At 34.6% G+C, this 19194-nt stretch overlaps 3 protein-coding genes and 1 long non-coding RNA gene across 15 annotated transcripts in view; 2 read left to right on the plus strand and 2 right to left on the minus strand.

The window, feature by feature from the left end:
* LOC143265062 (uncharacterized) lies at positions 1-2823 on the plus strand. 6 transcript variants are annotated; one of them, XR_013039183.1, is made up of 4 exons: positions 38-829; positions 887-913; positions 1007-1084; positions 2700-2823. It is a non-coding gene; the product is annotated as an uncharacterized LOC143265062 (long non-coding RNA). The 6 variants fall into 6 exon arrangements; XR_013039181.1 differs by having other exon boundaries at positions 40-913; XR_013039182.1 differs by lacking the exon at positions 2700-2823 and having other exon boundaries at positions 40-829; positions 1007-1644.
* On the minus strand, positions 277-2673 carry trsn (translin). 2 transcript variants are annotated; one of them, XM_003702754.3, is made up of 5 exons: positions 2381-2673; positions 1942-2041; positions 1668-1883; positions 1507-1586; positions 277-1441 (listed from the first exon to the last, which is right to left on the minus strand). In XM_003702754.3, the coding sequence occupies exons 1-5, from the start codon at positions 2450-2452 to the stop codon at positions 1205-1207; spliced, it is 705 nt and encodes a 234-aa protein (XP_003702802.1). In that variant the 5' UTR covers positions 2453-2673; the 3' UTR covers positions 277-1204. The 2 variants fall into 2 exon arrangements, with proteins under 2 accessions (XP_003702802.1, XP_012139698.1); XM_012284308.2 differs by having other exon boundaries at positions 1668-1880; positions 2381-2602.
* On the minus strand, positions 2786-18352 carry LOC100882697 (synaptic vesicle glycoprotein 2B). Of its 6 annotated transcripts, XR_013039177.1 has the most exons (18): positions 18086-18352; positions 17209-17356; positions 16958-17138; positions 16548-16869; positions 16315-16473; positions 16157-16245; positions 15924-16088; positions 15732-15851; positions 15270-15653; positions 13432-15163; positions 8570-8924; positions 6970-8502; positions 6775-6888; positions 5931-6368; positions 4958-5846; positions 4496-4725; positions 3852-4081; positions 2786-3741 (listed from the first exon to the last, which is right to left on the minus strand). XR_013039177.1 is itself a non-coding variant. In XM_003702753.3 (11 exons), exons 1-10 carry the CDS (start codon positions 18350-18352, stop codon positions 14983-14985), a joined length of 2016 nt encoding a protein of 671 aa, XP_003702801.1. In that variant the 3' UTR covers positions 10516-14873; positions 14972-14982. The 6 variants fall into 6 exon arrangements, 3 of the variants coding, with proteins under 3 accessions (XP_003702801.1, XP_012139684.1, XP_012139686.1); XR_001095870.2 differs by lacking the exons at positions 2786-3741; positions 3852-4081; positions 4496-4725; ... (3 more) ...; positions 6970-8502; positions 8570-8924 and adding an exon at positions 10516-12908; XR_001095869.2 differs by lacking the exons at positions 2786-3741; positions 3852-4081; positions 4496-4725; ... (3 more) ...; positions 6970-8502; positions 8570-8924 and adding an exon at positions 10516-12908 and having other exon boundaries at positions 13249-15163.
* Syb (Vesicle-associated membrane protein synaptobrevin) overlaps positions 18298-19194 on the plus strand; it is a 30985-nt gene continuing 30088 nt past the window's right edge. The window contains exon 1 of the mRNA XM_012284304.2: positions 18298-18438. The gene's annotated coding sequence lies outside the window, so the exon portion shown is untranslated. The remainder of the gene's footprint in view (positions 18439-19194) is intronic.

A 19194-nucleotide genomic window follows, 5' to 3' on the forward strand; every position in this document is an offset into this window, starting at 1 on the left:
AGTATTAAAAATATATTATTATAATCAAAACTTTTTTAAGGAATTTATGATCTACTAATACAGAAAGTTACGATTATAATTTTGTTAGACAGCATATTTATCTGTTAAAATAAAACTAATTGAGCGAATATAATTACAGTATAAGTAAATTAGAATTATCAATGAAAAAAGAAAGATAAACGAAGTAATACGAACGAAAAGAATGTAACTGATAGTAGTGTATGTAAAATCAAATGTAAGATCAAAGGTTAGATAAATTGATGCAACATGTCGAACTCAACTACGAAAGGTCAAATTTTTTATTATGACAGTTTCAAATTGATGAAAATGACAGTCGTTACATTTAGTTACAGCATCCTCTTATTGAAGTAAGATAATGTTCCCGCGTATCGACATGGCGCATGAAGTTTCAATTCTATCCGTGGTTTCTAGGTTATCTTACCGTATTCGAATATAACTTCCAAATTTAACAGTATTTGACGGTTTGTTAGCTATTGTTTATTATATTCACTTTTTCCTATATTTGTGAAATTTGAATTTCTTCGGATCACAAGAATTATCGCAATGAGTCTGTATCGAGGCGAATTACTACTACCGTTGTAGTACGCTAAACACTGAATTTATGCATCGAATGTTTACATTTTGGTGGAAAACCACTCAGTTTAAATTTATAACAATGTAAATGTACTTTTAATTTATTTGATTATTGATTTTCTGTTTCAGATAACAGTGATGCATTAGAAAAATTAAGAAATTTTACGTTTATTATGTGGAAATGTATTAGAAAATTGTAAAAATTATGGCAGTGTCTTTATCAGTATTAATTGAGGTACAATTATCAAAAAAATATATTTAATAATAGTTTTATGCAAACAGTAAATTTCAGGAGTTTGGATGTTCTAGAAGAACTGCCGTAAGTTTATAATGTTACTACTTAAAATCAATATAATTTAATTCTGATTAATTAAAATTTGTGTGTAGGTTACTATATCATCACATATTTTAGGAATATCTGGTGCCTATAATGTAGAAGAATTTTTTTGCTCAAAATTATCAAAAGTTATAGAAATTAATATAAAAATATGTAAGTATAATATTTTATAGAGTTTAAATAATATAAACATAACTGTTTCAGTAATATATTATATGTGATAATATATACATATATATATATATTATTATTTTTATAAAACTTAAAAAATAGTTACTCTGTTTCTTGTGTTACCAAATTTGAAGATGGTTTTAAACCTCGTATACTAAGATCATAAACCACTTCTTCTACCTTTTTAACAGCATATTTTAAGCCATCAAAGCGTTTTCTTAAGGAATCATTTTTCAATTGTAAAAGTCTAAAGCCTGCATTTAGTTCACTCACAAATCTGGCTATTTCTATAGGTCGATTGTAATCACCATTAGTAACGCTATTTATAGCAAAACGACTCTGAAATATAATGCTTAATGAGTAATGATAATTGCTGGTACAATTAGAATATTAGAGGTACATACCAATTCTGCAGATAATTGCAACAAACCCATTAAGTAATCTTCTAGGTTCAAATGAAAACCATCTTCTCTGTTATCTTTAACTATATAAACAATGTAAATTCAATGTATAAACTAATACAAATATAATATTGAGTTTAATATGTTTCTGACAAATAATGTACCTCCTAACATTTCTGCGACAGTCTCTTTGGTAACTAATACTTTAATTTCTAAATATATTATTAAAGAAGCTAAAAAACACAATTTCTGTGTAACAAATCGCCACTGATCATGAAATCTATAATATTGTTCTTTTGGTACAACTAATGCAAGTTTTGAATATTTTATGCGTACATCTTTGAATAATTCTCTTGCACTTGCACAATATTGTGATACTACTGCAAATAAAAATAGGTAAGTATCTTAATACTTAATAAATTCAATTAAAACACATACTTATGTTTTCTTCCATATTATTTTCACTGTGAATATTTTGTAATATCATAAGAATGTCTCTGGCACTCTTGTCAAGATCTTTTACAACGGCACGGATTTCCTTCAGCAAAATAAAATATTAATATTAACAATACTTTAAAAATATTTAATTGTCAAAATATATTATAACATTATAACTTAATTTAATAGTTTAAAAATGGTTAAATGACAGTTTGTCAAAATATTCTAACCTAAAAACAATAATGTATCTTAATACAATAACATAACATAACGATATTTCATGTATATTAAGAAATTAATAAATTCTAAATTTAAGTATTAAACAACGTTTTAAGTGTTTATAATAAATTTCTATTTAAATGGTATTACAATTGCTTGGTATTATCATTATCTGGACATGTACTAAAAAATAAATTGATAACAAATTGTCACAACACACCTCACGTAATTCTTCTTCATTATTTAAATAATCCTGAAACGCATTAAAAATTTCTGATATTCTCTCAGCCATATTTTCCACAATATTATTGGAATTTTTAGTAAAAAACAAACGAATTTTATCAGAACAAGTTTCAGGTGCGCATACACGGCAAACACTAGCGACTAAGGACTGGTTATCATATTTTTGTCAAATTATACATTCAGTTTATATTCACTTTAACTGGAACAGAAACAAATGCTTATAATTGTGATTCGACAGAAAAGAATCATAGATTTATTACTGTTTTGAAAATGTATAATTTTTTTTGTATTTACAGAAAACATTTCTTTTTTGAATAGCTGAAAATGTACAGGTCGTGTCACCTGTTGACAAGTTGCGGAAATAAATTGATTGGACCTCAAACAAAATTTACTTATTTTATTTTTCTAAATAATATTTTGTAACATAAATGGATGCATATAAAAATATATATACATAAAGAATATTACAGTAATAATGTGGTCAAAACAATTTTTCTTAAAAGCGCCCCAATTAGTTTACACACCTATTCATAGATGGCTACAGTGTTTTGTAGCTGTATAGAATTTTAAACTATTTTCACATTCACTTTTGGAAATTGATGCCTATCACGACATTATACTTTTAGAAATTTCGAAAGCCTACTGATAATTACTCCCATGCAAAATTAGGTTTGTATTTTGTTCTAGTATAATAATCTTTGACAAAAGAAGTGTTAATATGTTTGAATAAATATTCTAGAATCTATGAGTTATTTTCTTAATCACTTAAACTTTCCACTATGTCTAGAGTGTATAAAAAACTATTAAAAAGAAAATGTAGATAAGAAACTATAATTTTTCTTAATATGTATTCATGTATATATAATATGAATTCAAAATAATTGATATAATTATTTGAATTGATATAAACTATCATTTCGTGACAATGCTCAAGTCGCGACAGCGCTTTGAACAGGTCCGGAACCGAGTCCGTAAACGCGAGAGCTCTAAGCTACAAGGTCTCGCGCGGTATATAAATAGAAACCAGTAGGTCCTGCTGTGAAGTCGAGGAAGGTGGTTGGAATTCTACAGGATGCCTCTACGTACCTTCGTAGAGGATACCTCGAGAATCTGCGGGCGTGTCATTGATCCCGATACACGCGTTCAAGCATCTGCGAGGGACAGGCTTTATTGAAAAGTTCACGCCCACGTTTATGAGCTCGCGAGTACCGTGGTCGAGTTCGCTAGGATTCACCAAGCGAATTGACTCAACATAAGTAACGGAAAGGACTGCGGTTTCTTCTGTTGCACTTAAACACACCTCCGCTGATGATTGAATTTTTGCTTTATCCAGGATTTCTGTAAAATAATTTTCTTTCAGAAGCGAATAGTTCTCAAATTCTCTTTATGGCAGGGATTGCACTTGAAAATTATTCCGAGATAGAATATTCAATTCTTAATTCGTTTACCTTTTCTAACAGTATGTTAAAAGTTAAAAGAAGACATAAATCGGAAAATGGTGAAATTTCTTTATTCTTGCATTTCGTTCATCTTTGTTCTGCAATCATCTATATATAAAGGAGCTCGCGACCTTGCTGGACAACCTTCGACAATGCAGTTTATACATCTTCACGCTTCATCTACGATCGTCGAAGGTCTCAGCGTTGTTACCCGATACTCGACGTATCCACGGGAAATCCTGCAAGTAACGATACAGTTGATTAATCGAGCGACCAGCGTAGCAGGAACAATTAAATCGCTTCTCTAAAACTCATTGTACATTCGAAAGTACATCTCGCGGAGTACAAGTATAAATTTATCTCGCACGATCGTTTTTTGTTTCGCTTATCATAATCTTTGAATCTTTTCTTTGTAGCTGAATTCACCATGAAATACTTTTTGCTTTATCGAAACAGTGACGTTTTCTTTTTTGTTTGATTCAGATGCAAAACGATCGGCATCAGCGTGTAAGTACACGCAAGTGCGAGCAAACGAATCGGGAAGAAGCTTGTCGAGAAGGAGAAGAAGGAAGAAGAAGAAGAAGAAGGTTGGGCCACGACGGCCCGTTAAACTTGCATTCCTCGAGGCGCCAATCTTAATAAAATCCTGGTACCGTAGGCTGTCGTAAATTTTTGGTACCCATGTCGTTCGTACGTAGCCGTTCACGTATGGTGCGTATGAACCGTTTATTTTTAGACGTTCGATCTTATCGCTTGAAAGAAGATTGCAGCAGCACAGGGTGTTCTTTCCAAACATATTTTACATCAGCGTCCACTGTACAGACTATTTGCATTTCATTTCAACGACCAATCGTTCGATTCGATCTGCCGGATGATCCACTTCCTTAGAAGAAAAAAATTGACAAAAGTTAAAGCGTGAGGCAGTTTGGCTAAAGTACAGTTACATTCGACGTACAATGCAGGCCTTGGTTATGAACGAAAGAGATGCAGTCTACCGTTTATCTTCTATTTAGGAACTTCTCAAAGAGAATCTAGATTTACACGTTCCTCCTACATCTCCTTTGGACTAAAGCAAGCCTACGTCATACTCGAATATATGTAAGGAAAGATAATACCATTGACGTGCCTAGAATTTTTTGCGAAAAGACCAATCTTAGTTCGCCTACGTGTTATATCACCATATATTGTGTGGTTACAGCGCTGCGCGTTAGGTCACCATAGGCCTACCCTGGTCCCTATCCAGTTATGCCAATAGATATTTTCAAGACACAGAAAATAATGACAAGACAATGCTTTTCAAAGTATGCATCGTACTGAATTGTTTGCCGCTCATCTCTCGCCAATATACTCGTTGCCTGACGCGTTATTTTCACGAGTGTTGTACGAGGCGCAAGAAGAATCTAGTAGCTGCTCAATATTTGTACGTTAAACAGGTTTTCTCTCTCGTTTTTGTTACGCGCCCGGAGGATGTCAATACTCCGACGGGGATTTGCAAACACGAGCACATCGACACCAAGGGGATCATTTCATTTTTTCTTCCTTTTTGTTCTTCTTCTTCGTTCCAAAGCGCCTCGTTATTAAATACGGGCAGGAACGTTGTAGCTTCTGAATTACACTGCATTCTGATAATAAGTCTGCTCATATCGATAGTATTTATCGCGGTGATTACCGTGTGTTCGAGGAGAAAAAATATAAAAATATCGTAGTTGTTGACCGTATTGAAATTAGACAAGCGATATTATACGAGAGACAGACTCATTTGTTAAGCGGCGCTGTCGACAGAGCATGTCGATGTGAGCACCACTTAATGTGCTCAACGTACGAACAACACACGTGAAATGCATCAGTGTAAATGTCAGGGTCACCGGCATACGTAGCAACCTTTCAGACAAACACGATTTAAATGCAGATGCTTTTGCCAGATTAACATATCTGCAGGGACCGTGTTCTAATTGGAGCATCGAAGCATATCAATTTCCATGACTCGTTTACAGTCGATACATCCTTAAATAAAATCATTCCGTTACAATTACCAGATAAATTTTGTGCGAGTTTCTTTCGCATCAGGATAATTTTCCTTTATAATACCTCTCCTTCTGCGAGCATCCAATTAAAGTTGCAGAAACGCAAGGAAATAAACTCGGACGAGCAAGATAAGCCAGTCTGTTTTGATTCGTACAGCTATAAAAGGGATCTTCGTATGGGTGGCGCCGCGTTAAAGAAATGCCCCTGAGCGCTACCTTTTTACGTCACTGTTGGAGAATTTCCTACCCGCTGGCTGCTCGCCATTGCGAATCACAGTACCGGCACAATATCAAACCGTTAAGAGCCGAGAGCACAACGGAAGAATCCATGGAATCCAAATAAACGTCTGGAAATTATATCTTACGCTCTTTTGTTACATTAAGGGACACGCATCGGGACGTGACCTGAGAACGAACGACTTGCGGAAAGCTATTTTCGTCTCGACAGCTTTTGCAACTTGTTTTCCGTCTTCTTCATCGTGATCTTACCTCGAAAACATCTCTAGAACAAAAACATCCATCAATGCCGTGTTTCTTGCTAAGCATGAACACATAACTAAAAATTGTTATTTAAAAAGGATGAAATGTTACGTTACCAAATATTCAGTGTATCGAGCAAGTTTCTATATTGTTAGTCTAAGTGTTTTGAAGATAACGAAGGTTTTTGTAAGTAACTCTACATTGAACGATGAATAATCGAAGTAAGTGAAAACCAAAGGACGAAGGATAAGGAGACAATTTTCTGTAGAAAGATATCAAAGGACACCAGTTCTTCGCGTTCGGACACGAACAGCAAAACACGTCCGCAGGGAACCAACAGGTTTGACTTGCCAGACTAGTTAATAAATTATCGTAGTCTGCCGCCATCTTCATCTTCGAAGTTGCAAATGAGAATTCGGAATACTGACCACCAATTGCGAAATAAAGCCTCACGCTGATTGCACGCCGCGCCGGTCTGCTACACGCAAAAAGATAAAACACCGTAACCTGTTCGAATGCTCCAACGTTTGAAACGGCTATCCCTGGAACGAATATAATTATTCAATTAATTATGCAAGCCGTTTAATATTTTCTTTATTGTTATTAAAAATAAATGGTCCCACCAAAACGTTTGTTCTTCTCTGAATATGGCCGCAGAACATGCATATTAAGGTTTAGAGTTCTCAGAAGGTTGTCACGGTTTCAAAAAATCTCATAGACCACCCACAGGCGTCGAGATACCATCGCAGTTATGGTGACCTTGGTTCCGTGCTTCGCTCAACTTTCGTTTCATCCCTATCATTTTGTAGAAAATTTGATATTCTTTTAATTGCGCATGGTGTTCAAGCGTACACCCAGTAGAAAAGTTGCAAACGGATACATGAACGATAACAGGATACTAATGTAACACGAACATTAGAATATATCCATTGAACCATGAATGCTCAACGATGCGAATTTTATGCAACTTATACTTTCGAACAAATAAGATCTTTTAACATCATTTCGCGCTAATTACGCGCATCTTTTAAAACCGCAAAAATCATACTTGTCTGCGACTGCTGTGATCATACATAATTCATTTTTATATAGAACACACGTAACGCTGATGCAGTTTTCGTGCACAGCCACAAATAGTATAAACACGTACATTAGCAATGCAGCTGGGTAAGTGGGTAGGCTCACGTAGTTCGTACGACCTTCATAAAAACTCGTCGATCAGAGATTGCCGAGAATGTTGAGTGAGAAGTCGTCGTCTATAGGGTGGCGAATAAAAAAGTAGGCGCCTACCTTGGCAAACGATACATCAGTGCTATTATACCGAGTACATGGCAGTACCATGACGCAAATAAAAAAAGAACAATATCAATCGCGCGACGGAAATTAACTACGTCGAAATAAATTCGTCATCAACCGCGGTCTCAACTCTTTAAGAAAATAAAATCTTCGTTTATAAATCGACGAGTTGAGGATAATAAAATTATAATTTGGAAACACGATTGTTTTTCGTTTAGTTAGTAGATCATCCGGAAGAAAATTAAATCCAAATCGTTTCTATTTTCTACCTCTTTGACCAAATGAAAACTCGAACGTTGAAATTCGTTGATACGAAGGTTTCAGCAAATTTCCCGGGAATTCAAGGTTCGCATAAGAGAAAGACAGAAAAATAGGGGAAGGGAGAGACAGAGAGAGCAGTCCAGAGGTTAAGTCCCCACCAGAGGGGCCCGTGGAAAGATGCTGGCCGCTCTCACGTGGTTAACGCACGTAGATACATATATTATCCTGGCGCGCGCACACCTTAGCCTCCCGTGGTTCGGCGGTTAGTGGTTAGTGGGTGCACAGGTTGCCGATGTGCGCGCACACCGTGCGTGTCGTCGAGGTATGCTACCGGCAGCCAATCCGGTGCCACGTATACCGATCGCCGACTTCGTTATTCGCTTCTTGCACTTTGCTTTTTTCGGCAAACACGTGATTTCGGTGCCATCCTGACGACTTTGTCGCGCGGTTATCTTCAAGTTTCGCGTGCTTCTCCTGTGACGAAGATTGCCATCCAGTGAGGTGTGACGACATGCGCGGCTGATATTTGGTATCGTGACTCGATCCTCCTTGACGAAGATTCCATGGCAAAACGATGACTCTGTTGGATTCTATAAATACTGAATACGCGCGATAAATTTGATGGTTGCCGAAGTGGAGTCGACGCGTTAATAGTCACGAGCTTACCGAATGGTGAGCGGACATAAACAGCTCGTTCTAGGTAAACGGTGACATTGATCTGATACGGTTTTCCCTTGGTGAACGCTCAGGATCCGGTTCAGCGATCGTGACGAAGCAAGGAGTTGAGTAGAGCTCGTTCTTTTCTTGGGCGATAAAACGACGACTTCGTTTCGTAGCTACGAGAGAGAAAGCGAGCAACTCGGAAATACGAAATCACTAGCCTCTCTCGATGGTTTCGTTTATGTAACCGCGCCACTCGGATATCGCACGTGCAGTCGTTGAAGTCTCCACGCCTCTGCTGCCAGTGGCCGCGTTGAAATTTCTCGAGGAAGGCTGTAGAACTCTGTGCATACGCGTTTCTCTGTAAGTGAAGTAATTCGTCGTTAGTGCGAGCAAACAAATGCAAAAATTGCCTGACCATAATCTAAGTGATCGATTAAATTTTGTTTCTCCCTGTGTTTAAATGTACAACTTAAAGAAAAAATCACGGATTGCAACGAAGCACGATAATATAGGAAGACATAATTTAACATAAAACAATGGCAGTTGATTGAGCAAAAAGTGCGTCACGACGGAAAAGATTCGGTGTTAAGAAGTAGTTGAAAAGGATGACGAGGAGAAGCACAAGGAGAAGAAGGAGGAAGAACAAGAAGAGAAAACACTTAAACGAAAAGGAGACCTTCGTATAACTGCTACGGGAGGAGGACCTGTGCCGCGAGAGAGGCGGGAACATGCCTAGCGATTTGAATACCAAATCACTGCTCTTGTGCAATTCCTTTGCCTTCTTTTTCTGTTTTTTCTTCTTCTTTTTTTATTTCTTCCCGGCCCCTACGACCTTTTCACATCTACCTGCGTGCCTCGCGTATTTTTAGGCGTGACACGCTTTCTTTGTACCGTGCGGGCCACTGCCGTAAAAAGAACTTCCTCGAAAAAATGCGTGTACCGACACAACTGGCTCTCTTTTTTCTTTTGCTCCACCGCCTGGTTACGTTGCACACTTGCCTTTCATTTCTTACGTCGACCATCGCTTGGTCACGTTTTGAATATGAAATTACGTTCTTTCGAGTATCTACGACGTAGAGAACAATTTTAAAAAATTGCAATATTGGTGCGTTTGATAGTGTTACAGATAAAAAAAGACTGAACGACTGAAAATGTTGAAAAATAAAAAGTGACCGGAACTGTATATATGTACATACATATAATAAAAGAAAACTGTTCATAAAACAATCTAACGCGACGTCTTTAAATTATGTGTACGTAGCGTTTAATTGGAGGGAAAAAGAGATGAATGAAATTAACAATGAAAAAATACTTACAAGATGACAGTGTGGTACTAATTTCTACGAAACGGAGTAACTTGATTTAGCCTCTCCTAGGCTTTGTCTGTATACGGAGAACGGAGACATAGCCTAGAATAGGTTAGGTCAGGGCTCGTTCGACACGTTCGTCTTCGTAGGTCGAGAACACATCCAAGGTCAAGCTCAAGGTCAATTATGGGTTAGAAGAATCGAGAGGATATTGTAGATATACATGACATTGTTTCGTACGACCGGACCTGTATATTTACGTGATGAATCATTCGATTTCTAGTGACGATTATCTAACGTATTCACAATTATTAAGTATTAGATATTACCGTGTAAATATTATTGATTATACAGGAAAATATTCATACCTGATTAAAAATTACGTATTTAATATATTTACTGATGAATCATCGAACTACAAGCGGACTTCTCCTTGTACGTTTTACGAGGAAATTAGGAAATTGTTGTTCAGAGTTGACCGATAAATAGTTTTCTTTAAAGAGTGCGATCGATAATGAAAAAGATTTGTTCTTTTTATCGACGCGACAATTCTTCTTTATCCGTCGAAAAAAATGGCGGGAAACTATGTTACGATTCCTCGCCAATATTTAAAAAGTTTATTGGGTTATTAAATGAGGCACGTTTTAGACATAATAAATTTATCTTGTTTATTCCACTGGTACATTCTGTTATTTAGCTTAAATGTTCGTTACATCTGCAATCAACTGCCGTTAAAGTTATCTTTGTATACTTGAATGAAATACACGAAAAAATTAATTTCCCGTTCTTAATCACAACGATACGAAAAGTATTTAAAGTATAATGTGTCACTGAATACAAATAAGTGATCATAGGTAATTAAATCGTCTAAAACACATAGTTTGCTAATATAAAAGAGTAAACATATAAAAAAATATCACGATTATAGATTTTCCAATTAATCGTATCATCAGGATGGAATAAAAATACGAAATTGGAAAGTACATAGTATCTATGCAGGTCATTCATGTCCGTTCTCAAATTACAACTGTTCACAGCGACGTATTACAGTTTTTTTTAATCTCGTTATTTAACAGAGCATTTTCTTTTAATTGACCCTAAATTTTTCTATGCTTGTCGATGTTATAAAACAGAATGCTTAAAAACTCTCGAAATTATCTGGCTTTTGCGATATTCTAGATAAAATTTCAAATAACTTTTCGAGAGATTGATTTTTGTTGAGAATATCAGTGTACGACATTAACAACAGTATGACAATTAATATTACGAATAAGTTACTACATATTGCTATAAAACTTGCAAGAGCTTGCAGATTTTCCTTACAAATTATATACAGATTTTGTTATAGAATAAAGATCTAAAAGTATTGCAAGATAAACACACATCTAAAACTATAATCGCAATCGTTTTAACAATTTTTACATACGTATTGCTATAATACAAATTAACCAATCCATTGTTTACGTACGTATTTTGCTCGAAATGTCAAACCGTTCTCTTTTTTTATTCTAGGTCCCTCGGAAAAAAGATATTTAAAAAACAAAGTCCATTACATTTGAAGAACAATCTTAAAAGCGTAATTTTATTCAGCTATGTACTTGTTGCTTCTAATGTTCTAAGCATTATATGAAACTTGATTGTTCCTTTCATGTATAAAAAAACATAACAAAAAGAAAGGTGGACCACATTCTTTTAAATAGTAAATAAAAATAAAATTCACTTTTAATTAAATCATAAAATAAATGTTTCAGATAAAGTCTTCTTGATATTATGTTTCTACTATCTTATGATCAATGTTTTCTATAAAATGGACTCAATATTCTAAGCATTAATATAATACCCTTATTAATTTTTCAAACCAATTACAGGAATATGTAATGTTTTTCACTAATATATTATATTAACAAATAATTTTATTTAGTTTCTTGTTAAGTACTGGTTGCATAATGTAATGAATAGCTCTTTGTTTTAAATACAAAAGATGGATCAATCATAAATCTGCTGAATTTAATGTAGCAGATATTAAAGTATTGCATGTGAATATGGTACCTATAACTTTCTATTTTAAATAGGAATCAAATAATAACTATAGTAAAATCTCATTGTTTAACAAAAAGTGCAACCAGAAATCTTCAAGAAATTAGTTATTTGCATATTCATTCTTACTATCACCAAGTAATGTGTTCCTGTTCTCGGAGGAAAAGTTTATAGATTTAAGCGTTAGAAAGCAGTCTCTATAAAAAACACGGTGATTATCAACCAATCTGTATCTTCAGTCTATATAAAAGATATTACACAAAATAATTAGGATGTGTTCATTACTTTTCTACATACCTTTCTAAATATTAAAACGTCTGAATATTCGCCTAATTATTTTGAATAATCTGAGCAATTGCATACAGTCAGTTTTTAATAACAGAAAATGAGGATCTCGTATATTTGTGCACTAGATCCTCGACATAAAAATAATGTTTACACTTACAAATATAATATTGCACGAAGTGTCAATCCACAAATTTCTTTGAGTATTTTGTTATAGTATTATTTATCTACTACGTTTTTATTCCTCGATCCGCTGATAATCAATCCGTGTACAACCAAAGTATTTATCATGTTCGATTAGTTGAGTTTATAGTATTAACAAAAAGCTCTGTAACTGGTATTGATAACTAAGTGGTTTGTCTGCACACACACACACTTCTATTTTACTGATTTGGGACTTTACCTTCTTATGATTCCTGGTACATATCTCTATGCATGTTTAATCAATAGTCTAATTAAATCCTACCAATCTAGAGTGCTTGCTCATAAGTGATATGTCGAGTAAAGTATATTATCTACGAGCGACAATGATTTTAATGCTGTAGCAACGATTCACTAATTGTGGAACTACATGTGCCGGCGACCAAACCAAAATTTCATTAAAAATTGCTTGACCAATCAACGGAAATATGCGAACAGTAAATCCTTTTCTGTGTTCCAATTAAGTACATATTACATGAGTTGCTATTTTGTGGTCCCGATTCCAAGTAAAACTGAAATAAGGATTTTATTTTAATCAAAATTTCGACTTGCCTCTGTTGACAATAGTTGCTCATTATGATTCTTAATTATAACGCCAGCACAGGCTTGTTTCACTACCAAGTTCAAAGTTCGTGGAAGTAGAAACAAGTAACATTTGCTCATCAAAGAAATAATCACTATTAGTATGTATAATAAAAAAAGAGACCGAATCATACAAAAAAAATTCATGCAATCGATAAAATTTTTGGACTCGTTTCTACTTCTTTCAAATGACACATAGAACTTGGTTTATAAGACTAATATCTTTTTCTTAACTAGCTGCCAACAACTGGATATGAAAAATTCACTAACCATGGGACGTAGATTTTTATGTGTTTAAGTTTGCCAACAGCAGTTTGTTTTCTTCTTTTACTTGACTAAGAAATTTGCTTAAATACTTAGTAATATATTTTAAGTTTTAATAAGAATGAGATATGTCAATAATCATGTCGTAAAACTTATGAGATATTTCAATAATCATGTCGTAAAACTTACTTTACGTTCTTATTGCCTAGAAATAGTTATTTGTTCTGAGGAACCAGTACTTTTTTCCAACTTTGGCATGCCATCATGATGTTTTTCTTGACTCACAACGACAGTAAAATTCTGGCATAATTTTCATAAATGTAATAGCGATTTTTACAATAAAATGACAATGCGATCTTTCGTCTTGATCTTGTAGAAAATAACTTCCTACGTCATTATAAGTATTAGAAAGTTTAACGCATTTTTAAAATTTATCGCATTGTAAGCTTAAAGATGATCAAAACTTGACTAGAGGCGATAATCTCTTAGATTTATAATAAACGTTGAAGCGTATGCTTCCATTTTTCGATTCCAAATCTTAAGCTGGAAATTTAGGATTTATACGGCAGCATTTACATTTCTTATTACACGGATAATGCCTCTTGATTATCGGAGTCTAGTATCTAGAGCGAATTGCAAGCTAGTTAATCGTTAAAAAGCAAAAATAATAAATATATTTTTACTGATTTACTTTCGTCTTGCAGTACAAACAGCATACTATAACTCGATTCGGGGTATCCCTATTTATTTCTTTAGAACATGTACTTGATTTTTCTTGCAAAAGCGTTCATAGCATTTGTAGATACAAAAGTTTCTATGATACTGTCCTTGGCAAACTTTTTTCATCGATCTGCTTGAAATGTAGTAATTTTAGGATCATGCGTAACTTTTCTAGATTAATTATGAACAGAAAAAAACATCTAAGCACTATAGACAACATTCCACGTATTCTATCTCGGATGTTCAAATGCTTTTTCAATAAACAAGGTTTCTCAGAGTTTTAGTCATTTTCTTGTCTTAACACCGTAAGACACCGTATTATATGGATGATAATGATCATCCATTCAACATCCATTAAAATTGACACTCTTCACTGCCATTATCCTATTAAAATAGCATTACAAACATGTATATGTATTTTGCAACTTTTCTCCATGGAGGACGAGTCGTATATTGACTCTTATATTCGAAGTTGTAGTTAGATGGGATAAAATCTTTAAGTCATAAAATTTCCATAATTTGACTTAAACATTGGATTTCTGTACGTCTTTCGTCTGTTCTAAAATTTGTCTGCTAATAATGACGAATTTCGTTGACGCTTGAAACTTGTGTATTAAAATCTTGTAGAAATTCCATATTCTAGCGTATCAGACGATTACACTTTAATCTCTGTGCGCTTTAAATTCTCAAATTCTTCACGGCTCATCATCTCATGCACCGGTTTAGTATAATCCACTTTGTATGAAGTTACACTTCCAACGGAAAATGTAACGTATCTTTGTCTAATTTGCAAATTTGAAAATTCGCACTTGTCCAGAACACCACTTATAATTTTCATTCAACCCTTTTTTGTTATAAAAATCGATTCCACGATCGTCAAAACGTATCTTAAGACTTTTCGCGTCATAAAACTATTGAGTAAAAAGATTAGCACAGCTCATAAATGACCCATTAAAATATAAATTGAAAACGTCTTTTTGCAGCAACTTTGCTCCTTTTTATCACTTACTCGGAATATCTTTATAAGAAAACCGTATGAGTGTGGGGTAACTTGAATGTTACAACGCTGGCTACTACCAAAGGTAATGCAGTTAGTAGTGCAGGCGCAATTAAAGGTGCGCCAACTAAAGTTTTATAAGTTGTTGTTCCTATTAAACCACATATTCTTATAGCTGCCGCTATAAAACCAAAACCAGTACACCTATGAAAAATCAATGTATTCATTATTACATTTTGTATCCACTTATAAATTGTACTTATATATTTTCTAATATAGATTATAGTAATGTTATAATGATTTAATTTACCTTAAATGCGTAGGGAAGCTCTCAATCGTAACCAATGTAAGCGATGTCCAAGCAATAGCAAAAACTGCTATAAAACCGCCTTCGAAGCCAAGTACCGCTGAACTATTTGAGCCTACTAGAATCAAACATAGGGCAGCTACAGAAGATGAAAATAACGAAATACCAATCATTTTTGGCCGCTGAAGTACAGTGAGTGCCAATCCTGCTAAAGCAGCAGCAGGCACAAAAGCCAGTTGAGCAACAAGATGACCATGTAGTGCTTCTTCTATATAAATATTGTAATCCAAATCAAGAGTCGGACAGGGTCCACTTAAACTTAATTCCGTATTATTTTCCAGTTTACAATTCGTAAAAACCTGTGCAGATAAATCCGTATCCACAAATCTGTGAACAATAAATCACAAGGATACAATCTGCATTTAAGAAAAAATGTTAGTGGAAATTACTGTTCTATATACATACTTCGAGTATACGATAATGCTGTCTGTAAAATGAGTTTTACTCGACTTTATACTACTAAATTCTACTGATTGGAAAGTACAATTATCGAAATCTACATGACTAAAGACCATTTTTGTGAATCTGAAAACATACAACTTTAATATAAACTAATCTTATGTTATTTTGTGTGGCTTTTAATACACATCCACTTACTTGCAGTTCAAAAAAGTTGAATCTTTGTATTGACAATTCTCTATAGATCCGCTAAATGTTTGTCCTTTATATTCTTTTCCAGAAATATGTACAGTGTGAGCTTTATACTCTGTAGCGCGTAAAAGTTTTAGATATTCAGGACACCATATCATGAGACCATACAGTCTGAAAGAGGATGCAAGGATTATATAGTAATAGTATAAACTAATAAAATGCTTCAGAGAAATACATACCCAAACGATACGGTCGACCAAATAATTATAAGCACTACCGTAACGCGCAAGTGCGGTGATACAAACAGTTCCAAGAAAGAATTCCAAAACTAAAATTTCAATAATAGTTAAATATTTATGTTGAGATGTCATATCGACGGCCATTCTTTACTCCTTACCATTTCAATTGAATAAATTATATCAGCCAAAACACTAGTATGATTAGTAGGAGATGGAGGTGCCAAACCACGAGGCCTCTTAGTAGGAAGCTCTAATTCAGAAAGTTGATATTGTGCACCTGTTGCACCTTTTCGTGCATTATTTTTTTTATATATTTTCTACAAAAATACATTAATTTATAAAGGAACCTTGCCCCTTAAATTACAGATATAAATATAATTATAAAAGATACCTGATAAACCATCATTGCTTCTACATCTCTGCCTACTTCAACTAAGTATCTTGGACTTTCTGGTAAAAAGATGAGTCCAGCTGTAGAACATAATGCAGGCAGGCTGCAAAGTAAAAGGAAGCGATGCCAAGCACTGAAATGTTCTTTATTTTCCAAAACAACCATTTCCCCAGTTGTAGGAACAACTACCCATGCTAAAAGAGCTGCATATACGCCTCCTAATGCTCCTGCCGCAACAAGTAAACCAACCCATCTACTTCTGCGTAATCTTGGGCAACATTCCGCAAGATACGTAAATGCCAATGGTAAAGTTCCTCCCACTCTGTAATTTTTATATACATATTTACTTTGCATGCATTTGAATGATATATCTAGGAAGTGCAAAACAAAAAAGGAAAGAAGTTTCTTACCCAATTGCAGAGCAAAATCTAGCAGTCATAAATGTGCCATAAGTTGGCATAAAAGTAGCAACACTACTAAATAAACAATGAACAGACATTGCAGATAATAATGATCTGCGTCGTCCAATTCTATCTCCTAAACCACCCCAAAACAATCCACCTAATGCCAGCCCCATCAGAGTAATATTACCTATAACACAATAATATAAAACAATTATTTAAAAACAAATATGCAATTAAGTATATTAAAAGCAACTAACTGAGCCATCCTTTTTCATTGTCCTCAATGCATAATTCAACCTCTGCACTTGGCAAAATATATGGTACAACAAAAAATTCAACAGTATCTGCTGCGAGACTCAAGCCTGTACATAGAGCAGCTAATATTTGGAAGTAACCAACTCCAGCCTGAAACATATTTAACGATTCAACGATTTATTACACTCAGCCGACATATAAATACGATCTAGTTATATGCCACTTTTGATTCATTCAAGATTTATTTGAACCAACAAATTTAACCTCAAAGAAAATTAGAGAATGGAAAACTATTTACTGGAAAATCATTGAGATAATTAGGTATCTCTCGCGACTCGTATTTATTTTTCACGATTGATTCGTCTAAAACTTCGTCCATTTTTGGATGAATAAAATATTAACACTGGCAGTGATAAAATTATTAAATGCTAAAAAATAACTTGACCAAAAAGGACGCCATTGACTGTAGGTTATGTTTTGCATATAATCGATCAAAGTTCAATATAGTTCATTTCGATACGTCGAAAAGAATAACAGTAGCCAATGTAAATACAGATTTCAAATTTGTAGAAACTCATTGGTTCACACTTCAGCACTGTCTCGAAGATCATCGATCGATATCGATCTTCGATATCTTTCGAGAATCGCAATAGTGTAAGAGTAACAATTCAAATTGCAGTTGCGTAGGAGTCTTTCGAAAGGGGTGGACGTAGTAGAATATTCTTTTGTTTTCACAATGGTTTTCTGAGTGTAAAAGTGTAAGAAATATATTCATATTATTCAAAATATTCGTTCAGATAACTAGATCATGGTAATTACAATTTGAACAAATCGGTTAATCCACTGATCTCCTTAAAATATATGAACGGAAAAACGAACCTGATTGATAGCGTCCTCGTGAAATTGTGCTAAAAGTGTTGCATCCGCGGTGGAGTCGATCAAATCGTGCTCAGCAGAATCGGCTGAAGCCGCGTTCACACCTGCAGTGTTTGCGTTCGTCTGTTGAGTCGTCATCTCTTCAGTGTATAATCCTCCTCTAGTGTTCAATGTACGTTCTCCAGTACCGGATATCGCACCACCGCCGGAAGATGCAAGACCACCCCCGCTGCCAACGAGCCACTGACTTTCCTCCTCCGACGAGGGCATTACTGCTACAAATCATCTGAAACATGGTCAACAATACCCTTTCATCTGGCCCAACGATGACGAAACAGAACCAGTGAACTTGAAACGTGAGTTTACAGCACTCTACACTCCATAATTTTCCTCTTCGACACTTTTCGACCGCGTTTAAAATTCATGTTATTTTTGAATCAATAAATTCGTGTCAATAGTACGTACGTTTCGATTAATAATGTTAAGGTCGAAAAGCGTCGACAATGTTGAAATGTTTTCAATAAAATGAGTCAACTACCCGCTTACTACCGGTGCGATGTTCCCAAATGAACTTCAACTAGGCTTCTGAAAACATTTCAAACATCTTATATGTAATAGTGTCTATCTTGCGTCAACATCGACGTCATAACAAGTTGCATCGAAGCGTGCATTATATGTCCGTGAACACGTATTATTGGTTACATTTTGAAAACGTGTCGTCGGATATACACGTTGACACGTTATAATTTATCGATTTGCGTTCACTCACACAATCTATCATAAACGCCTACTAACACGCGTACATGTCTTGTACAGTGCTGTATTTAAATATGCACAACTGCACGTGTCAACTTTACATTACGTAGTAATAGTTAAAATTGTAACATAGTTTGCATTTCCGCAATCTCTTGTCTGTGCTATCGGTGAAAGAATATTTTATTTTCCACTCGTTAACCTTTTACGAATGTTGACGCGACAAGATTCTCAAAGAGAAAAATGACAGATGCGTTCCATATTTGCAAGGAATTATATCGTAAATTTCGACACAATTATTTAAAAAAATGTAACAGTAGCTAAATTTTCACAACTCTCGTCTTTGGTTCTCATGAAAA

The sequence above is a fragment of the Megachile rotundata genome, chromosome 8, assembly GCF_050947335.1.
Source record: "Megachile rotundata isolate GNS110a chromosome 8, iyMegRotu1, whole genome shotgun sequence".
Lineage (NCBI taxonomy): Eukaryota > Metazoa > Arthropoda > Insecta > Hymenoptera > Megachilidae > Megachile > Megachile rotundata.

What these genes read in the sequence shown, in the direction of transcription:
- LOC100882697 (XM_003702753.3), bottom strand. Translation starts at nt 18,352, where the DNA reads ATGCCCTCGTCGGAGGAGGAAAGTCAGTGGCTCGTTGGCAGCGGGGGT. An exon ending in AAGCAATGATGGTTTATCAG is followed by an intron (nt 16,474 to 16,547) that starts GTATCTTTTATA and finishes GTATTTTTGTAG; the next exon opens with AAAATATATAAAAAAAATAA. An exon ending in AGCTTCCCTACGCATTTAAG is followed by an intron (nt 15,164 to 15,269) that starts GTAAATTAAATC and finishes GATTTTTCATAG; the next exon opens with GTGTACTGGTTTTGGTTTTA.
- trsn (XM_003702754.3), bottom strand. Translation starts at nt 2,452, where the DNA reads ATGGCTGAGAGAATATCAGAAATTTTTAATGCGTTTCAGGATTATTTA. An exon ending in ATGAAGAAGAATTACGTGAG is followed by an intron (nt 2,042 to 2,380) that starts GTGTGTTGTGAC and finishes ATTTTGCTGAAG; the next exon opens with GAAATCCGTGCCGTTGTAAA. An exon ending in TGTCGCAGAAATGTTAGGAG is followed by an intron (nt 1,587 to 1,667) that starts GTACATTATTTG and finishes TTGTTTATATAG; the next exon opens with TTAAAGATAACAGAGAAGAT.